The sequence below is a fragment of the Ochlerotatus camptorhynchus genome, unplaced genomic scaffold (genome assembly GCF_037179485.1).
Source record: "Ochlerotatus camptorhynchus isolate MF236.1 unplaced genomic scaffold, CSIRO-AGI_Acam_v1.1 ptg000008l, whole genome shotgun sequence".
Classification (NCBI taxonomy): Eukaryota; Metazoa; Arthropoda; class Insecta; order Diptera; family Culicidae; genus Ochlerotatus; species Ochlerotatus camptorhynchus.
Window position 1 is genome coordinate 5,157 of NW_027040500.1, and position 18,503 is coordinate 23,659.

Here is an 18,503-nt window from a genome sequence, read left to right on the forward strand (position 1 = left end):
GTGACATCAATTTGTTAATTTTCAGAAGGCGTGTATATTTATTCGAAGTAAAATGTTTCGTTTCACCATAAAACTTGAAGCGTTTGAAAAAAACGGAATAGACATCAATTCTTTGAAGTCATTAATTTCATATGTATATTCTAATTACTTTTTTCTACAACTGTCATCTACGATTTTTCAGTCCAAATAAAAGCATCAGTATTTTTTTTCCGCATAACCACACCAAAATATCCAAAACATACACAGCAAAAAAATAATTTTGATATCACGTCAAAGTGGATGCACTACAATCATGTCGAAAATATGGTGCAATATTACTTGCTAAAAAGGACAAAATTACCATTAATACAATGCATGAACTGACATTACGCTGCTTTTACTGCATTTGTTTATTTATTTGGTCATAAAAATTACATGAAATTTTCGATATGATTGTAGTGCATCCACTTTGATGTTATATCAAAAATTTTTTTTTTGCTGTGTATATATGGTTAACTAAAATGTCGTTCATATGTATTCGAAAACATCACTGTACTGTTGTAACGATGTCAGTTAAACATTACAGTTAAGTCAGTCAAAACCGCATTTGTAACTTGTGTCATTAAAATATTATGTTACATGAAACTTATTTGCAACACCTTTTGCAACAAACATAAGTTGCAAAGAGACTCCACCTTCTGCGCTTTTTAAGGTACAATGAAGTTTTATATGCGATGCGTTGTCCATAATTTAGACCTTCATTTAGTCACAATGAGAAACAAATGGTATTGTTTGGGTGATACCCAACAAACATTGGAAGCAGAATAAGAGCTTATTCAGGCAAAAATATGCTTCTTCAGCTAAAAAATGGCTTGTTTAGCCTTCAATCAGCACAAATTGTTTGTTGGGTAGTGCCGGTACAGATGAAAATTTTTCGATTTCCGGCTGCAACTACATATGGCATGCAAACCAAATACTTTTTGGTGAACTTCGAAAGCTTCTTTGTCCGGAAACACTGCAGTGTAAAAAACCAAACCCGTATACTGTTGAAAGTCTTCGAGCACGTATGTTTCGTCGTTCATTATGATACAAGACAATTTTTGCAAAAACTGGGTGAAAAGCTCCTTAGCATATCCTTTTGCAATGAAAGTTTGCTTACCATTACCATTGGGCACCTTTTTTACTTTGTACACCTTCAGCTCACGCCTCTGCTTCACTTTTAAATAAACATAAAATAAAAACAATATTTTTTTAAACAAAAAGGAAACCAAATGCATGTGTTGATAATTAGAAGTTTTCGACTTCAATTAATCAAATTTAACTTAAGTTTTCCCAGCTTTTATAGATGAGTTAGGAATATTGTTGGTCTGAGGGAGGCAATTTTTGTAAAACATCGGTTTTCGCTACAAAATTGTTAATACTTATTTTGTGTGCCCCTTGATATTTCGTGGCAGGTTTTAAGGGGAGGGTGACATTTTTATTTAAATATTTTCGACGGCCTAACCCATAGCACGAAAACGGTTTACCTAATTGAAATGACTTCTGATACCAAGTTGTAGGAAACTGATTTGGGGTGCATATACTATATTGGACGAAATTTCGTCATTTTTTTTCAGTGTGTATTTTTTTCTGAAATGGCAAACCAGTTTACCACAATGTTGTCTTAGACTTCATTTTAATACGCCATTTTAACATTTTAGGCGATAGTCAAAATGGTTGAATTTCAGTACAAACTCGGTTCATTGCTCCTAGCGAACATTTAAGCCATGTTTCATGGAATTCAGAGAGGGAAACATAGAATCAATTCGTCAGTTGGCGTGGTACTGCTGAAATGTGTGTTGTAATTCCGTTTTCAAGTTGAATAAAATAATAACGATAGGGAGTGATTAACGCATAGCTCGCCCCGGGTGTCATCCAGTCACTCTATGGCACTTGCAGATACTTTCCAATGAGAAGGAAGTTGGGTCTGGCATAGAATAATGTTAAATAAAATCGTCAAGGGTTAAATTAGAACACCTCATCAACTCTTTAACATGGATGGAATCTATGTGGGCTCGGTGCGATAGAATACTTCATCTGGTTAATGGCGGATTCCATGAGCTGATGGTCAACTCGAACATTTCTTATTTATTCTCGATTGTCAGAAGATTTATCACTTTCAATGATGCTGAATTGTAACAAATTTTATTTTCGGAAAAGGTCGGTATTTTGTTAAAGCCCACATTTTCCGGTTTTCTGTAAACAAAATAAATCTTCGTAAATTTTATTCATTATCAACATCTGCTCTAAAGTGGATATTCCATTACCGTGCCTGCCGATTTTTGCATCACGTTTCAAAAGTTTGAGCTTGATCTATCCCCTCTTCTAACCGCCTATGTATTTTACGGATAGCCTCATGCTGGAAAGGAAAACAAAAATCTGAGTTGTCAAAATTGGACCGTTACTGTATTATTGGATATCATTTTTGTTCACTAGGGCTCGTGCCGCACCCCTTTATTGGCAATGTAGCTTAGCAAATACCTATGCAGATTCACCTTTCTCAGAATAAATTTAACTTACACCATCTTTCGCTGCATGTTATCCCACGTTCAAGATTTTATTACTGTTAAGCAAGGTTGCTTCTACTCACTATACTTTTTTGAAATTATGAAATTATTCGATGTTGTAATGATATTTTATGGTAGTACAAGAAGTGGTTGTAAAGCATGTGTTTGACACATAAAATCTGTCCATTTTGATTTCAGAGAGTCACAATTAGCAGTTTTATGATACGTGAGTGCTTACTCTGAGTGAACGCTCAAGATTCATAAAATTACTGATAGTGACTCTCTTTTAACAAAATTGACAGGTTTCATGTGTCTTTGTAACTTACATGTACAACATCTAATGATTTCATAATACTGCAAATTATTTTTTACAGCGAAGTGAGTGGAACCAACCCTGCTGTTACGACAAAAAAGCCATTTGCATTCCCATGTTGAAATTCACCCAGCAGAATAGCAATCCGAGCAAATTTAAGTCTGTCTAAGGTTTTGGTCGTGTCGTCCTACTTGTTCGAATAAAATGTTCCTGGTTGAATCAGCTACTTAAGTATGAGGTACTTTAGGCATGTCATCTGGCAAGGATACCGTAAAGCATAAGTGAGTACGAGTATTCGTGCATTGCTATGTTGTGCCATAGTTACATAATTCCCACGGTCACCACATGGTGTGATGTTTTAGATGAGAGCACAGCTAGTGGTGGCAGTGCAGAAAACCGCAAAAAACACTGGATGTTTGCGGGTATCTTAATTAAATTTTCACGCAACCATTAGCAGGAATTTGTTTCCTAGAGGTTTTTTTTTGTAATTTGCGGTGTGTAAATAAATTTGTCTCTGTTTGAAAAGATACGTATGCACACAAAAAACTCAACTAGGTTATATTTGGTGTATGTTTTAATTAATGCCAATTCAAAACAAAAAATACATTTTGCGTCAAATTCTCAGCTTTAAGAGGTACTGTAGTTGTCAGATGCGTTGTAATTTTATCCCTGAAATGGCAATATAAAAGAGATAATCTGCGTAAACGAACACATTTGATATTCATGACATCTCGATATAATTTATTAGTAACATGAATTTGGAATGCTGACTCCTCTGCACCACGATTGTTTCAATGCAATTAAGGGTGTGCACAGTTTACCTGTTGAGCATATACAATTTTCTGCTAAGCGTCTCAAGAACAACCACTTACACCACATCTTACGAAATTCTCCTCGCTTCTTCAAATGTAACCCTAACCTAGTCAAACTGCGCTCGTAAGAAACCACCCTTCGCAACATGTTCTTCCAAGTAGTCAGCTAGGATTCTTCAAAGTTTAATCTTTGGGGTTGTTGCTTTAATGATTCATACCTGAGGATTCGTGTAACTTAAGAAGTAAACAGTAGGGGTTGGAAAGTTTCATTAACTTAATTATCATCAACCACAAGCAAAGGCACCTATCAGGAAGGTCTACTACACATCTGTTCACTAAATTGAAAGGAGATGACCTGTTTGAATGCGTGGGCCACGCATCATGTCAATTTCCACTTCCAACTGTGATTTTTTTAGCTAGAGCTTTAGTTGTCGGCGTGGAACCGCCGAGTTGATGTTGGAGATGGGATTACAAGGGACGAATTATATATCTGTATCTGGTGCTAATGGAGGGAAATTATTCTTCATGGAAGGGAATGCAGACTGACTGCCCTTTTGGTAAAGAGCAGTTCCAGGATAAATAGCTCTAAATATATTTGTTTTTTATTTATTTATTTGTCGTCAATCAGTGTAGACCGTTTTACAATTGTTGTCTTTAGTGCTATTTTTACAATTTTGTCTTTGTTTATATTTTTATAATATGTATTGAGAACAAGTTAAAACATTACTTCTAGCTGACGTTTTTGTCATTGTAAAGTCAATGTTATCGCAGTACTTATTATATGTGTCCATCACTCTATTCTTTATTCGTGTGTGATTGAAAAAGTGTGTGTGTGTATGTGTGTCATCCTCTATCCCTAACCCAGCCGGGGGCGTTTGGCAAGTAGAACTGCGAATAATTTGATCCAATCTCATGCTCCGTAATTGTGTCCTTTATGTTGTGAAGACTAGTGCTTCAAAAAGTGTAACTTTTGAGGCAAGACAGGGTGTCCTCAACAAGTTAAGGGAACAGGATGCACTAGGTACAGCAAAACATCACATAGACGCCCTTATTCACACTAACTACTCAGGGGGTAGAAGGTCAAGAAGAGCCACCGCCGCCAACTAAAGCTATTGCTAATTCATCATACTAATTTTATAATTTTTTTTTAATTACCAAGTCCATAGTGTGATTGAAAAAGGAGACCAAACTATGCTGCAATATTCTAATATCGACCTTACATAAGCAATGTATTTTTATCGTATACGGATCATGAAAGTTATAACTGAAACGTTTTATGAAACCAAGCATGTTGTTAGCTCTGTTAAGAATTGTGTTTGAATGATCGGTGAAAGTGCGTTTTGAGCAGGCATGCAACATCATTTGCATTCATTTGCCTCTAACTTTCATCAATTCATCAACAGCATTCCGCAAAATTATGTATAGAGCTTTTAAAGGTTTTGTTATTAGCTACAACTTTTGCTCATAACTGAAATTTGTATCTCTTATGAATCACGAACTAAAACGGGCAGAACTTGTTGCTGTTTTTCAGTGAATGTAAAATACATTCACTGAAAAACAGTAGCGGCTTCTGTTCGCTCTGGTTCGTCATGCATAAGAGATATGGATTTGAATTGTTAACAAAAGTTGTAGCTCTATACATCATTTTGCGAAATGTTGTTGAAAAAAAAAGTTAGAGGCAAATTAATGTAAATGAATGCACGAAATGAATGCAAATGATTTTCCATGCCTGGTTTTGAGTGCAAAATAACACCTAGATCCCTGACTCTATCACACTTTTCTACGATCTGGTTTCCTAAAGTGATTCTTATATCGGGGAGGATTCGTATTCTACTAATGGTAATTGAGTTACATTTTTTTATATTGAATTGTAGCAGGCTTTTATGACACCAAGTATGAAATATCTATATTTCCTCTTTGAATATGATGATGTCTTTGGCATCTTTTATTTCCAAAAACAGTTTAATACGACGATTTTTTCGCTCATCGTATTGACACCAGTCTGTCCTCCATACCTTTCTGGTGCCTAGAAGACGCCATACGTCGGTGTTGTTTATTTCGTCTTCCAAATTGGTGTATGGATCAGATGGTTCGGGCGAAGGCGCGGGGTTCTGCGAAGTCATTATATGAGCTGACAATGACTTCAGCTCATCAAGAATATTGAGCTCTAGAATCGGGTTAGTAGTCATTGTTGATGTGGCGGCTGCATCAATTGCCAGCTGATTGAGCTGACATATTTCTGCGTTGATATTACGCAGATCACCGGCCAGCCCAGACGTCACAGATTCCAACGACTTTGAAATTCTGTCATTGGTTACCTGTATTGCAGAGTCGAATACAGACGTGACGTGCTTTTTATGGTAACTACACTGCCAGCTAAACTGCTGTTTTTGTTTATTGCAGATAGCTCATTTTTTATGCTGGTTAGCAGAACCTCGAGCCCTTCATTGACTATACTGGGTTTACTCTGATGCAGTGTGAATTGATGAATCACCTGCGTGTTGGCATTCAGTTGCTCTGTGAGGTTTTTCTGTTGCTCCGACAGCCGGTGGAAGTCCAAATTTGCTTCAACATTCTTTTGACAAGCCTCGCAACATGGTAGTATGTATGAAGTGACCGGTTTCCTCTATAGTCGCTATATTCATAGTCTGGCGGATAGAATCTCGGGAACCAATTGAGCTGTCAAATAGCGGAACCAATCGAGCAAATCACGAACAACAACAGAAAAGAGCACATCTGCAATTGCGAACAAAACTTCGGAAACCCTTTTCTCGTAACTCAAGGCACGCCTACGCAAACTAACACCATCCTTGGGTTGAGAAAAGTTTCCCCTATCCGATGATGCTGATAATTTGCGTTCGACTGGCGAGGAAAGAATAATTAACGTTTTGTTCATAAAAGTTGATAGTACCTTTTCAATTATTGGTTTAAAATATATTGAATTGGTTCCGCTTTTTGATGGATCGATATTCTATCCGCCAGACTATGAATATAGCGACTATAGTTTCCTCTCCTTTTTCCGCATTGAACCCCTGTCTGTGACTGCACAGTAACACCGATGCAAGCAGCATGGAACACACGTGGACATCCCGCACAAGTCCACATTATCGAATCGGCAGAGGCGTCGAAGGCAAAAATTTCGCAGCTCATGACGTTAGCAAAAATTACGCTTGGTCAATAAAGTAAAATAAAAACAATATTAATTTATTTTATTTATCGCGTGGGAGCTTATGAAAATCGCGTCCGAATTGATTGACGACTCGCAATTAATTCGACTCGTCCTTCTCCGATTCACATGAAACTTTGGATAATGGTTTTTTTATGGGCAATCATTCAAATTAAATTCGGCCATGTTGGATCTTGCAATGCTTTTCAAAATGGTTTCTTTATAATTTTTCAATAAAATTTAGCAAGAAAACTTAACTTCTGATAGAAATGTCGTCTGAGACAAAGTTATTGATGAATCTACGCGAAACTGCACCAGTGCACCTAGGTCTGAAATCCAAAACCACAAAAGTGATGATGTACTAAAAAATATTCCATACGATTTGACAGCTAGCAAAACGTCATTATCATTTTCACATCATTTCCATCTGCTGGCCGACCGTAACGTAGATTCATCAATTGAGAAAAGTAAAATCTTCTTGGAAAAATATGTATAGTTTTTTTTTTTGTTATTTTTAGTAAAAATACATTAATGGCCCTTCGCTCATTTTCAATTTCTATTCAACTTTCATACTACCATACTCTAGCGGAACTATCAACTTACTCTCTTCAGACATTTCTCTTGCTAATAAATTATCACACTGAAGCTTTATGTTAGATTGCATTTCCAACCTACTCTGAAAATCGTAAACTTCAGGTTTGAAGTAACAAGAAAAAAACACCTTGAATGTAATTATTACATTCTTTGTATTTTTTCAATAATGATGAATTAAAAAGACATTAAATGTTAAAACATGTTAACATGACATGTTAAAATTACGAATTGAATTGAAGTGTTGTTGTAACAGGATTAGTATGACAGTTGTTTGTCACGCTGCACGATAGTGAGCAGAAAATGTACTCAATTCGTCCCACTACTAAGTGATTTGTTTACGGATCTCAATTTTAAATGAGTAGTGAAATTAAAATTGGGATTTATTGCTGAAAATGAATTTATTTGCATGATAGGCCGAGTTGAGGGGCTAGCCTAAGTTTTCAGCCCGTAACCCTATTGGAATCATAGTTAAAAAAAATCGCTGGAATGGACGAACTGCTTAAATGGACGAACTATTTGAAATAAATCTACTGATATGTATATTTTTTTGCGACCAGATTCAATCATCCTGTTACAGAAGCAACTACAACGATCACTTCGAGTGAACTTGCATAAAAAAAACAGCCAAATTTGAAATGATACCACAACGTTGTGAGCTTTGAATAAGAAATGAAAGTTTAGATCATTTTTCTCCTATTTCTTAAATATACAGGGAGAGTAAACATTAACCACCTTAAATGTTTTGGTCGTAGTTTTATTATTTTTATTGCTAGTATATTAAAACACACTATATTTTGGGAAACTAACGTACTTCGTAGAATTTACATTAATTTCTTGAAATGTCCTCATTTGCCTGCCACACACTCCTTCACCCGTTTATATATGTTGATCGATGATGGACGTTCGTTCCTCTACAGATCTGGGTTTAAAACGAACCAAGGATGTTTGTGACAAATTTTGATGCCCATCACACCATTTTATTGTATCTTGAACAGTTCGTATTGGCATTTGCAACATACTAGCGATATATACTCGACGATTTTCTTGTTTGTGAAGCTCAGTTACTGCACTACGTGATGATCTTAGCTTCATTGTGGCATTAATCACCAACGAATTCGAACGAAACTTCACACGTTTGCATGCCTAAATTGGCACAGGTTTTTCCGAATTTATCAACTGTCAGTGACGAGCTGTATACTGACGCAAAAGAGGCAGATGATTTTCCCCAATTGGGTTCTTTGAGGGTATTGGGGAAAATGCATATTCATAATCTTTATTAAAAATGAAACCGAAATCCAAAATTTCATCTGTTTTGATACACTGGAACTATTTTAATTAAGTGCGATTACATTAGCCAAAATCACCATATTAACGACGCTCGGTGAGAGTTTGTATGGGAGCGAGCTGTCAGTTTGTTAATTTATTGTCAAACAGTGAAGTGAATATTTAGTTTAAATCTTTATTTGAAAATCGATTGAGGGTTCGAAAAAAATATCTTTGGCTCAGCTATTTCAAATATATAAATACTGATTATTTTTTCAAAAGTAAGGAACCCAATTTTGAATCAATGTTGATTAATTTAGGAAAAAATAGACTCAGCTTGATTAACGAAATATCCCTCTGTGCCCAATGATTACGGAATTTTGATCTTTATTATTAAGGTAAATAGTTTTGCCATAGCCATCTGTTCAATTAATACCCTAATTAAAGATGTTAATTGTTTTTGTGTATATGTCTTTTGTTTCCTTCTTTTGCAGGTAGTACACCAAGGAACCGTTAGATTAAGTGTAAGTGAGAAAGTATAAATTCTTTTGCTATAGTAAATGAAACTCATATGAAGGTACTCTGAACTGAATGGATGGATGTACAAAATCACACCACGTCAAGTCAGCTCTTAACATAAAATAAATCGAATAGTTTATATTTGATCTTCCTGTGAGGCAGATGCCAGCCACATTGATCTTGACTTGCGAAGGTATTCCTGATACACCATCATGAGTATTGAATATCTTACCGATTGAGTGTTGTACTTCAATATGTCAGCCTCTTTCCTGACACGGATCCCACACAACGTTTACTTTATGTTGCACATTGAAATCAGTCATCCAGTGCAATCGGAAACCCCCTACTGGGTATATCATAACGTACTATTTCGATCCCATATTTCTGAATAAAAGGAATTTTCATCATGATACAAGTTTGTCAGGGGTGCTTCTGTCTGTCTGCTTCTGTCAAATTGTGGATGTAAGTGACACTAAAGGGTGATACGGTCAAAATTTGGTCAAGGGAAAACGCGTGTAAATCGGTGAAATCGTTTATTTAAAAAATCAAATTAAATTTCTTTTTCAAGTTCAATTAGTATAAAATTCAGGAAAATATTCAGTTAGGCTTCCGCTTTTCCAAATCCGAATTGCCGGGCCTTACGCTTGACCCCTGCCATCAGATTTTGTACAGCCACCTTGTCCACCTTCTTCGCCGCAGAAAGCCAGTTTGCCTTGAACTGCTGCTCGCCCTTAGCAGTTTTTTTGGTCTTCTTTAGGTTCCGCTTGACAATAGCCCAGTATTTATCAATTGGGCGGAGCTCTGGCGTGTTGGGAGGGTTCTTGTCCTTGGGAACCACCTGCACGTTGTTGGCGGCGTACCACTTCATGGCCTTTTTACCGTAATGGCAAGATGCCAAATCCGGCCAAAACAGTACGGAACAACCGTGTTTCTTCAGGAAAGGCAGCAGACGTTTATTCAAACACTCTTTCACGTAAATTTCTTGGTTGACAGTCCCGGAAGCTATGAAAATGCTGCTTTTCAAGCCACAGGTACAGATGGCTTGCCAAACCAGATATTTCTTTGCGAACTTTGACAGTTTCATGTGCTTGAAAACATCTGCTACCTTTCCCCTTCCTTTTGCCGTATAAAACTCCTGTCCCGGAAGCTGCTTGTAGTCGGCTTTGACGTAGGTTTCGTCGTCCATTACCACGCAGTCAAACTTCGTCAGCATCGTCGTGTACAGCCTCCGGGATCGCGCTTTGGCCGTCGTATTTTGTTTTTCATCGCGATTTGGAGTCACTACCTTCTTGTAAGTCGATAGTCCGGCTCGTTTTTGGCTCGATGCACGGTTGTAGACGATACACCCAGCTTATTTGCGGCATCTCGGAGAGAGAGGTTAGGGTTTCGCTTGAAACTACCGGCAACTCTCTTTGTCGTCTCAGCGGCTTCCGGTTTTCGATTTCCCCCCGATCCAGACTTCCTGGCTGTCGACAAACGTTCCCCAAACACTTTAATTACATTTGTAACGGTTGATTTGGCAACTTTTAGCGATTTTGCCAACTTTGCATGCGAGTAGCTCGGATTTTCGCGATGCGCGAGCAAAATTTTGATACGCTGCTCTTCTTGCTTGGACGGCATTTTGACAACTGAAGAGTGAATTCCAAAATCAAAATAGGAGCAACATTCTACTCACACACACCTTCAAAATGAGGGGTGTTCAGGTTTTTTAAATGCAAAATTGAAAGAAATACGTCAAGTTGATATTGACCAAATTTTGACCGTATCACCCTTTAGACTAGACTAGAAATGTGCCGGCGCCGGCGGTGTAGTGGTAAGCGTGACTGCTTCTCACCCCAATTGGGTCTGGATTCAATCTCAGCCGAGGTCGGTGGGATTTTTCTTAGGTATGAAAATCTCTGGTCACGTCTTCCTTCGGAAGTGTCCCGGCACCGATGTCCGTCGGTGATTGGCACTAGATTGTGGATCAGAAACCGACGTTAAATCAAGGAATAAAGAAGAAGACTGTGAACGAACTTTAAATTTATCTGTTGCTGTTCCATTTTGGAACGAAAATAAGAGATATGACAACATTCATGTAATAATAATGCGGTGCTACTTTTTATTGTTAGCCGAAGCATGACAAATGAAGCAACCTGCACGGTAAGAAAAAAGTGATCAAGGGCCAGTTCACTTGTACCTACTTTTGATTAGTTTGTCTCCTTTTGTCCTTCAGATGTTGTCAAAAAGCACCCAACAGGGGTAGTAAAGCGTGGAAACCCAACGTTGAGTTTAATCATATTTACCTACTTTCGGGTACAACTAGCTTACTTTTGGTTAGAAAGCTAGTGGAAATTTCCATACGAATTGCACACAAGTAAATGAAAACAATTTTGACCCGGTTTACCTACTTTGGGTTCCTGCACTATAGTGCCGCGATGAGTGAAAAGATCTTACTTTTTGGTACTTTTATCTTACCGTGTTAAAGCATCACCAAACGGCACTCACTGATATATATATATAAAAAATGCTGGGGGGATACAGGCAGATTTTAAAGTTTCATTGAATCCTCTACAACCAAAGTTTTATCAGGCGGTTCATATAAATTATTTCAATTGGGCTCCGTTTACATATAGAAGCTAAGACGTGCAGAATATTACATCATGATTCCCTTGAGTATAATTTTTTATTAATGAACTTATAAAAGTTGTGTGTGTTAAAATAAAAATACCCGCGATAAAATATTGTCTAAAATAATCATTTTTTTCAGTAACTAGTTCGGAAATTAAACGCTTGAATCTCGTCTAAAAGTAGACAACTGTGTAGGAGGGAGCCCTTGCGTTGCTTTCAATTGATAAACGTTAACTGACGATGGATGGGTTTATATAAAGAGGCTGATGCCAGAAAAAGACAATAGTGACATTTAACGTACGTACACTAACGGGTGCATCACCGTGTAATGTTCGTAGGGGACTAACCTCAAAATTATGAGATGTTCTCTACCAAATTCAATCTCTTTAGTTGTATCATTTATTTTTCGGTTAAAATTGAACAACTTCGCATCATTATATCACTTTAATCAGTGTTAATAAAGTAATTTTCAATCGTTAGCCTACCTTCCTCTCGTTGCTTCGTTTCTGTTTCATAGTGCAGATTAGGTGATTCAATTCAGCGTTCGATTGAACTGCGATTTTAACGTCCAGACGATATGTCGATGTCATACTTGCTGTATTCAATGTCAATCCAATTAAACGGTGACTATCAGATCGGAAGTGTGTTCAAACAACTCACTTGAACCTTGTATTTCGTCCTTTAGTAAAATGAACGTGTCAATCAACAATCGAGAGATAGGAAAAGTCATGCCGCAGATTGAAACTTTCAAATTATGTAACAGTTTCCTTTTCGCTTTATGCCTCGGTCAGCTAATGGTGTTGTTAAAATTGTGAATTGTGAAGCATGATATTCATATCATCAATACTTTTATATCAACTGAACTGCCTCCTTATATCTCACAGGGAAACTTCATGATTCCTCCATCTTCAGAATAATTTATCGTGTGAATGACAATTAGGCCATTAACTTTACACATTACTCACTAGACGTCCGTCATCATGATGCGTAACCACTCTCCCACCCACATCGAAAATGTCATCCTTTCGCTGGAGGTTCAAAATGTTTTATGGGCTTATTAAAACTTTTTATCGCTACAAAAACCCGATATTGCCATGCCATTTAAATTGAAAAATTCTTTCGCTGATCGAATCCGAAACCCTTTCCACACTTTGAAAGAAAAGTGATTTTCAGGATTGAAAAGGCGGCCATAAAAATAGAAAACTTTTTTATTCTCCATATGCCTAGCCTTCGCGGTGCTGCATTCCGTACCATTTAAAAGAAGATACGTATCAATATCAATCGCGGGGCTCCGCGGTGGTTTAGTGGTAAGTGTGACTGCTTTTTCACTCCAGTGTGTCTGGGTTCAATCCCAGCCGAGGTCGTTGGGATTTTTCTAAGGTGAAATCATTTATGGTCGAGTCTCCCTTTGAAAGGGACGTTAAGTCGCTGTTAAGTCGCTACAACCGCCTCCCTGGTTATACGATATATATTAATCAATATATTATTCGCAAAGTTTCGTGACGAAATGTAAGGTTTAGTGACATTTGCGTCAGATTGAGGAACGAATACGTATATTTGAGGGCAAATCGTTTGATTTCACTTTCCTGAACTTTTTAAAGCCAATATGAAAATTCTTAATAACTTTTTGTATTTTAAACCAAAACATATAAAATTTTGACGGCTTAAAGCTAAGGCGTTCAAAATACGCTTGTTGCTGTATTTTTGGATCTAAAACGCACTTTTGTAACAATTTCTAGGCCCTTATTGTTATGTTCTGAGTACTGAATATAAATGGTTTGAAAGCTATTTGTCTTATAGAACTCAACGGACTGTTTTCTAATGATTATGTTTCCAGCAACGTTGAAGAGCCCCAGGAAAGTGTATTAGGGTCCCTTATATTTATTATGTTTATTAATGACACGCGACGTGTTTCAAGATTTTGTGACATTAATCTTTTTGTAGATGATACTGTATTATTCAATGCAGCTAAAGATTTAGATGATACTGTTTTACACTTGAATGAAGATTTGGGTTCTCTAAGTAGATGATTGAAATATAAGCAGCTTGTATTTAAAAGTAAAACTAAATTTATGGTAATTCCACGGAATCGAGTAAATGATAACGTCTCTGTTGTAATTGATGATGAGATTATTGATCGCGATCGAAAGATTTAATATATTGGCGTGATTACAAACAAACAAACGTGACAAACTTAAGTTCAACTCTCAAATTGACAATTTCATCAAAAAAATTGTCAAGAAGTATGGAAATATATGTCGATTGAAAAACGATTTAACTATTTGCAGTAAAATACAACTATACAGATTAGCCATTTCTTCTCATCTAGAGTTTTGCCTTTCCACTTTATTTTAGGCCAATAAAACGTAAATATCGAGGTTACAGCGCATGCAGAGTAAAATAATGCGTATGATTTTGCGATGTAAAAGATTCACTTTCTCAACTTTGATGCTGGACTCTTTGAAATGGTTGTCGGTGAAGTCAAGAATTATATATTTGACTATGGGGTTTATAGTGTTCATGGTGTTCATATGGACTTCCATAGATATAATACTAGAAACACGGTAGAAATAAGAACACCACATTTCTTGGTTTGTGCTTCACAAAATTCATTGTATTTTAAAACGAATAAATATTTCCAATTCAATGCCCAGACATATAAAACGGTCAGCAACACTTACAGAATTTAAGAGACTCTGCATTTCACACATTTACACACGATGTTTCGAACAGTTATCCAGTAATTTTTGTTTATCAATTGACAAATTATGTATCTTGACGATGTTATCTCTAACAGATTATTCTGTTAGAATAGCTGTCATGACTTTTTAATAATTATTGCAGCACAGCAAAAACTGTTTTTGTTCACTACGATGGTGATGATGGATTTTTAATATTTGATTTAATAGTACTAGATTTAAAAAAAAAGTAGCCTACAGAAAATGGAGCCTCAAGCGCAAATTACGAGTATAGAGAAAGAGGACTCAAAAATATGATTAAAAAAAAAAATGCAATTTTGAAGCTTATTTGGAAGATACCTTGAGTTAGTAGTAAGTTTTTTGGTAAATGTCGGGGGTTCGTGAGCATTCCTGACATTGCTGAACATAATGATAGCATCATATTGCGAGGTTGCTAGTGTAATAGGATGCTTTGTGGTTGTTCATGAACTCATGAATGATAGTAATACTTATGAATATTTTAGGTGGACAAAAAGGCAAACTAAGAGGTGGACGCCTGAGCTTTTCCACATTTATATCGCTGTGAAGCAACTGTAATCTCTAGAGGGAATTTATATCTGTAACTGTAATCAGTGCGATTTTGTTTGCTAACCTGGTTAAATTGTCATATTTATCAAACCTTTGTAGGGGTAAGAGGTGGGACCGTCATCATCATCATATGCATGAAAGATCGTCCAGATTAACGGGGGTTCACGATAATACGATATAAAGAAGCCTATTTTAAGATATATCAGCTGTAGTCTGAAAGTCTTAAGGCGAACGAACCAAATAATAGAAAAGGCAGATTATATCTGCCATTCCTCTTTACATACCAGATTGGAAAGTGAGAGGAAGCCAACTATCAACATGCTAAGAATCGTTGATCTAAATTTTGGTAATCGATTTACACGGCCACTGAGAATAACTAAAAGAGAGAGTCATTTCTTCTCAGAAATGTAGAGAAACTTATAAAATCTGTAGAAATTAAGCCTTCAGTTTTTAGAAATTTATCATACAACTGAGTTGAAGCCAAACGTAAACAATGCATTTAAACGATGATGTTCACAAATTACAACACGCCCATATAAACTAAGTATAAGGTAGACGTACCAGTTTTGGCTATACGTTCCTATTATGATGTGTTCCAATTATGGCCTATGGGAATTCCATATGTCATAACTGGAACACACCATAATAGGAACGTTTGACCATAACTGGTACACCTACCCTACCATCTGATTGAACAAACTTTCTCTCAGATGCTGGTGTTTTCCAGAATGAGTCTATACCTGGATGAAAATAACCATACAATTACAAAAAAATATATATTAAAATACAATAGATTCTATTGTTTACAATATACCCTATTGTAATTGATTTGTATTCGTCAAATGATCAAAAAGCACCGCAATAGGCCTACATTCAAAACATTGAGCAATAAAAAACAATTTAAAAAAAAATTATGGTTACGGTATCTAACAACCCCCTTTTTCTATAGTAAAAGTCTCGTTTACAATAGCTTCTAGATAGCACCGATGGACCTGCACTGAAAAAAGATTTCACTTAGTTACTATTAGGAACGCATATAATATTTTTCCTATAACAAAAATAATAATTGTTATCTGAATATCACATAGCATAAGAAATTCTATATGTGAAATCATATAGATTTCATTGGACACATAACGTTCATGTGATTTAGTGGTGCAATTTCCAATTATGGGATCCCATGAAAGTTATGTGAAATTCACATGGATATTTTCCACTGGTTATGTGATTTATTTTATGAGTGTGCAAGTAATGAACAAAACCCACCAAAACACACCAAAACACACCTGAGCGCAAGGTGATTGGTAATGAATTTTTAAACTTGAAATCTCTATAAGGAACAGCTGGAGCTTAGCCATAGGTGTATGAAACGTGAATCATAACGGTAGGTAAATGAATTTTCCGTAACAAAACAGAACAATATTTGCTTTGAGAACGTAAGAATAAATTATGCTATCATCACTGCCTGTTATTCTTCATTCGATTCAACGATCTTTGTTTACACATATATTTGCAGACATCAAATAACATAACAATTACGCATTATTTATCTCAAAATGTATATGTGCTGACGTATTAGATCGACCGAATGAACAATCTGATGAATTACGCTTGAATAATGTACAACAGATTTGTTTAAAATATGTACAGAATTTAAGATGTTACACCGTAAGGACAGATTCTATAATGTGGTTATCGGAAGGTTTATTTTTAAATAATGTTGAAAAGTTAATGTTTGCAAAATTTTCCAATAAAGTATGTTTCCCCCAACCAGTGCGTACTGCTTTGTGAAGGTTTATTCGAAAATTAATGCCGGAAAACTTGCTTGCACGTTGACCGTTATAAGTACCGTAAAACGGACTATCTTTGATAATACGGGTAACTTTGATAGTATAATATAATGATTAAATTTAATCTCTTCGCTTTTTCTGAAATAGAAACTTTGGTTCCATATTGTAGCTTAGGGTATTTCTTTTGATATCGTATGTAGTTTTTATATTAGTATGTGTTACATATTTTACAAACATATTAAAAAGCAGGCCTGGGTTCAATCCTAGTCGGCACCGCCGGGATGTCTTGAGGCATAACATCGCTAATCACGCCTAGTAAAGCCGTAGGTCCCCGATTCATGAGTTGATGGGTCGATAGGTAGGGTCCAGGTGTGGGAGCTGCCTCCCTGGTGTCTTGTAGCATTGGTGCTCAGCACGGAAAACAAGATTGATGGAAAACAAATCAAGGGAAAAAATGGCGTATGAAATGTATTTCTAATATAGCCATCACAAATTCAATGTTGTATTCTTATTGCTTATGATGTTTTCTGATTAAATACTACTTTTTTATTTTATTAAATACTGATTTTATTTTATTATTTACGGTTTAGCGACTTGCATTTTATTGTTTATAAAAAAGTTTGAACCGGTGCCCTTAGATTTTTTCGCAATTTTTCTCACACACAAGTCTCTTAGGGGTATAAACTACGTAGACAGCTTATCACATACCAGGAGAATTTAGTGACAGTTTAGTTGACAATCATCCACGGCCCATAAAAATGAAAAAAAAAAAATGTATGGACGATTGTCCACGCAGGAGCAGGGGGGGGGGGTCAAGAATCCCAAAACGTTCCGATGATACGTGCTTACCTCTCAGTATGTTCAAACTTTCTTATACATAAATTGTCTGAGTTTCACACATTTTTTTTTCTATATTCACCGAGCATTATCAAAGTAACCCCAAATCAAAATACTGATGTTCGGTCACAGCACTAAAAAAATAGCTTTAATTTCCGTTAAACATAATACTAACGAATTAACTCTATGATCCTCAGTACTTGTTTTGAAAAAAAAAATATATTTGCAAAACATTCATTGCTGTAAACAATATTTAGAGTATACTTTAAAAACTAACAATTTTACCCCGTTTTACGGTGCTGCCATTACATTAGTCATAAGAAAAATATACAGAGGATGTAAGAAATGCACCCTTACATTTGATGCACATGCCGTTTTCATGAGCCTATTGCACTGCTCATAAAACCATAACAGTTCCAAATGGATTTTTGTCAGAATTAGATTATACATTAGAATCGACCGGCATTTCACACTGTGCACTAATATCAGCAAATATTGGGAAAAATACTGAAACTAGGTTGCCCTATCTATAAGAGCCTATGGACAAATACATGTTCAACCGCGTTTTTCTCGGTTTGCTGTTTTTCCATATAGGACTGATATGCTTTTATGGGCAGTGTATGAGCCGAGAAAATATCAGATTACACGTCAACAGTACACGTTATCATCAAGTTTGTACAATGCATTTTATGTTGCAGTGCAGTTGCATTTACCTTTTAATCGTGGAGAACACTCAACACGTGACAAACACACGTTGTAGTGCTGTCTTTCATTTTTTTTCCCTGTAGATACGTAATGTCACGGCAAA

The 18,503-nt window shown here is 36.2% G+C and overlaps 1 protein-coding gene across 1 annotated transcript in view; it reads right to left on the reverse strand.

Moving 5' to 3' along the window:
* Positions 1–5,665: 5,665 nt before the first annotated feature.
* The window catches only part of LOC135697862 (uncharacterized protein K02A2.6-like), a gene marked incomplete at its 3' end in the record, with an annotated part of 53,361 nt that continues 40,523 nt past the window's right edge, over positions 5,666–18,503 (reverse strand). Inside the window, exons 3-4 of the mRNA XM_065217728.1 lie at positions 6,019–6,225; positions 5,666–5,968 (exon numbers count right to left, since the gene is read on the reverse strand). Coding sequence (XP_065073800.1) covers positions 5,666–5,968; positions 6,019–6,225 — 510 coding nt within the window. The remainder of the gene's footprint in view (positions 5,969–6,018; positions 6,226–18,503) is intronic.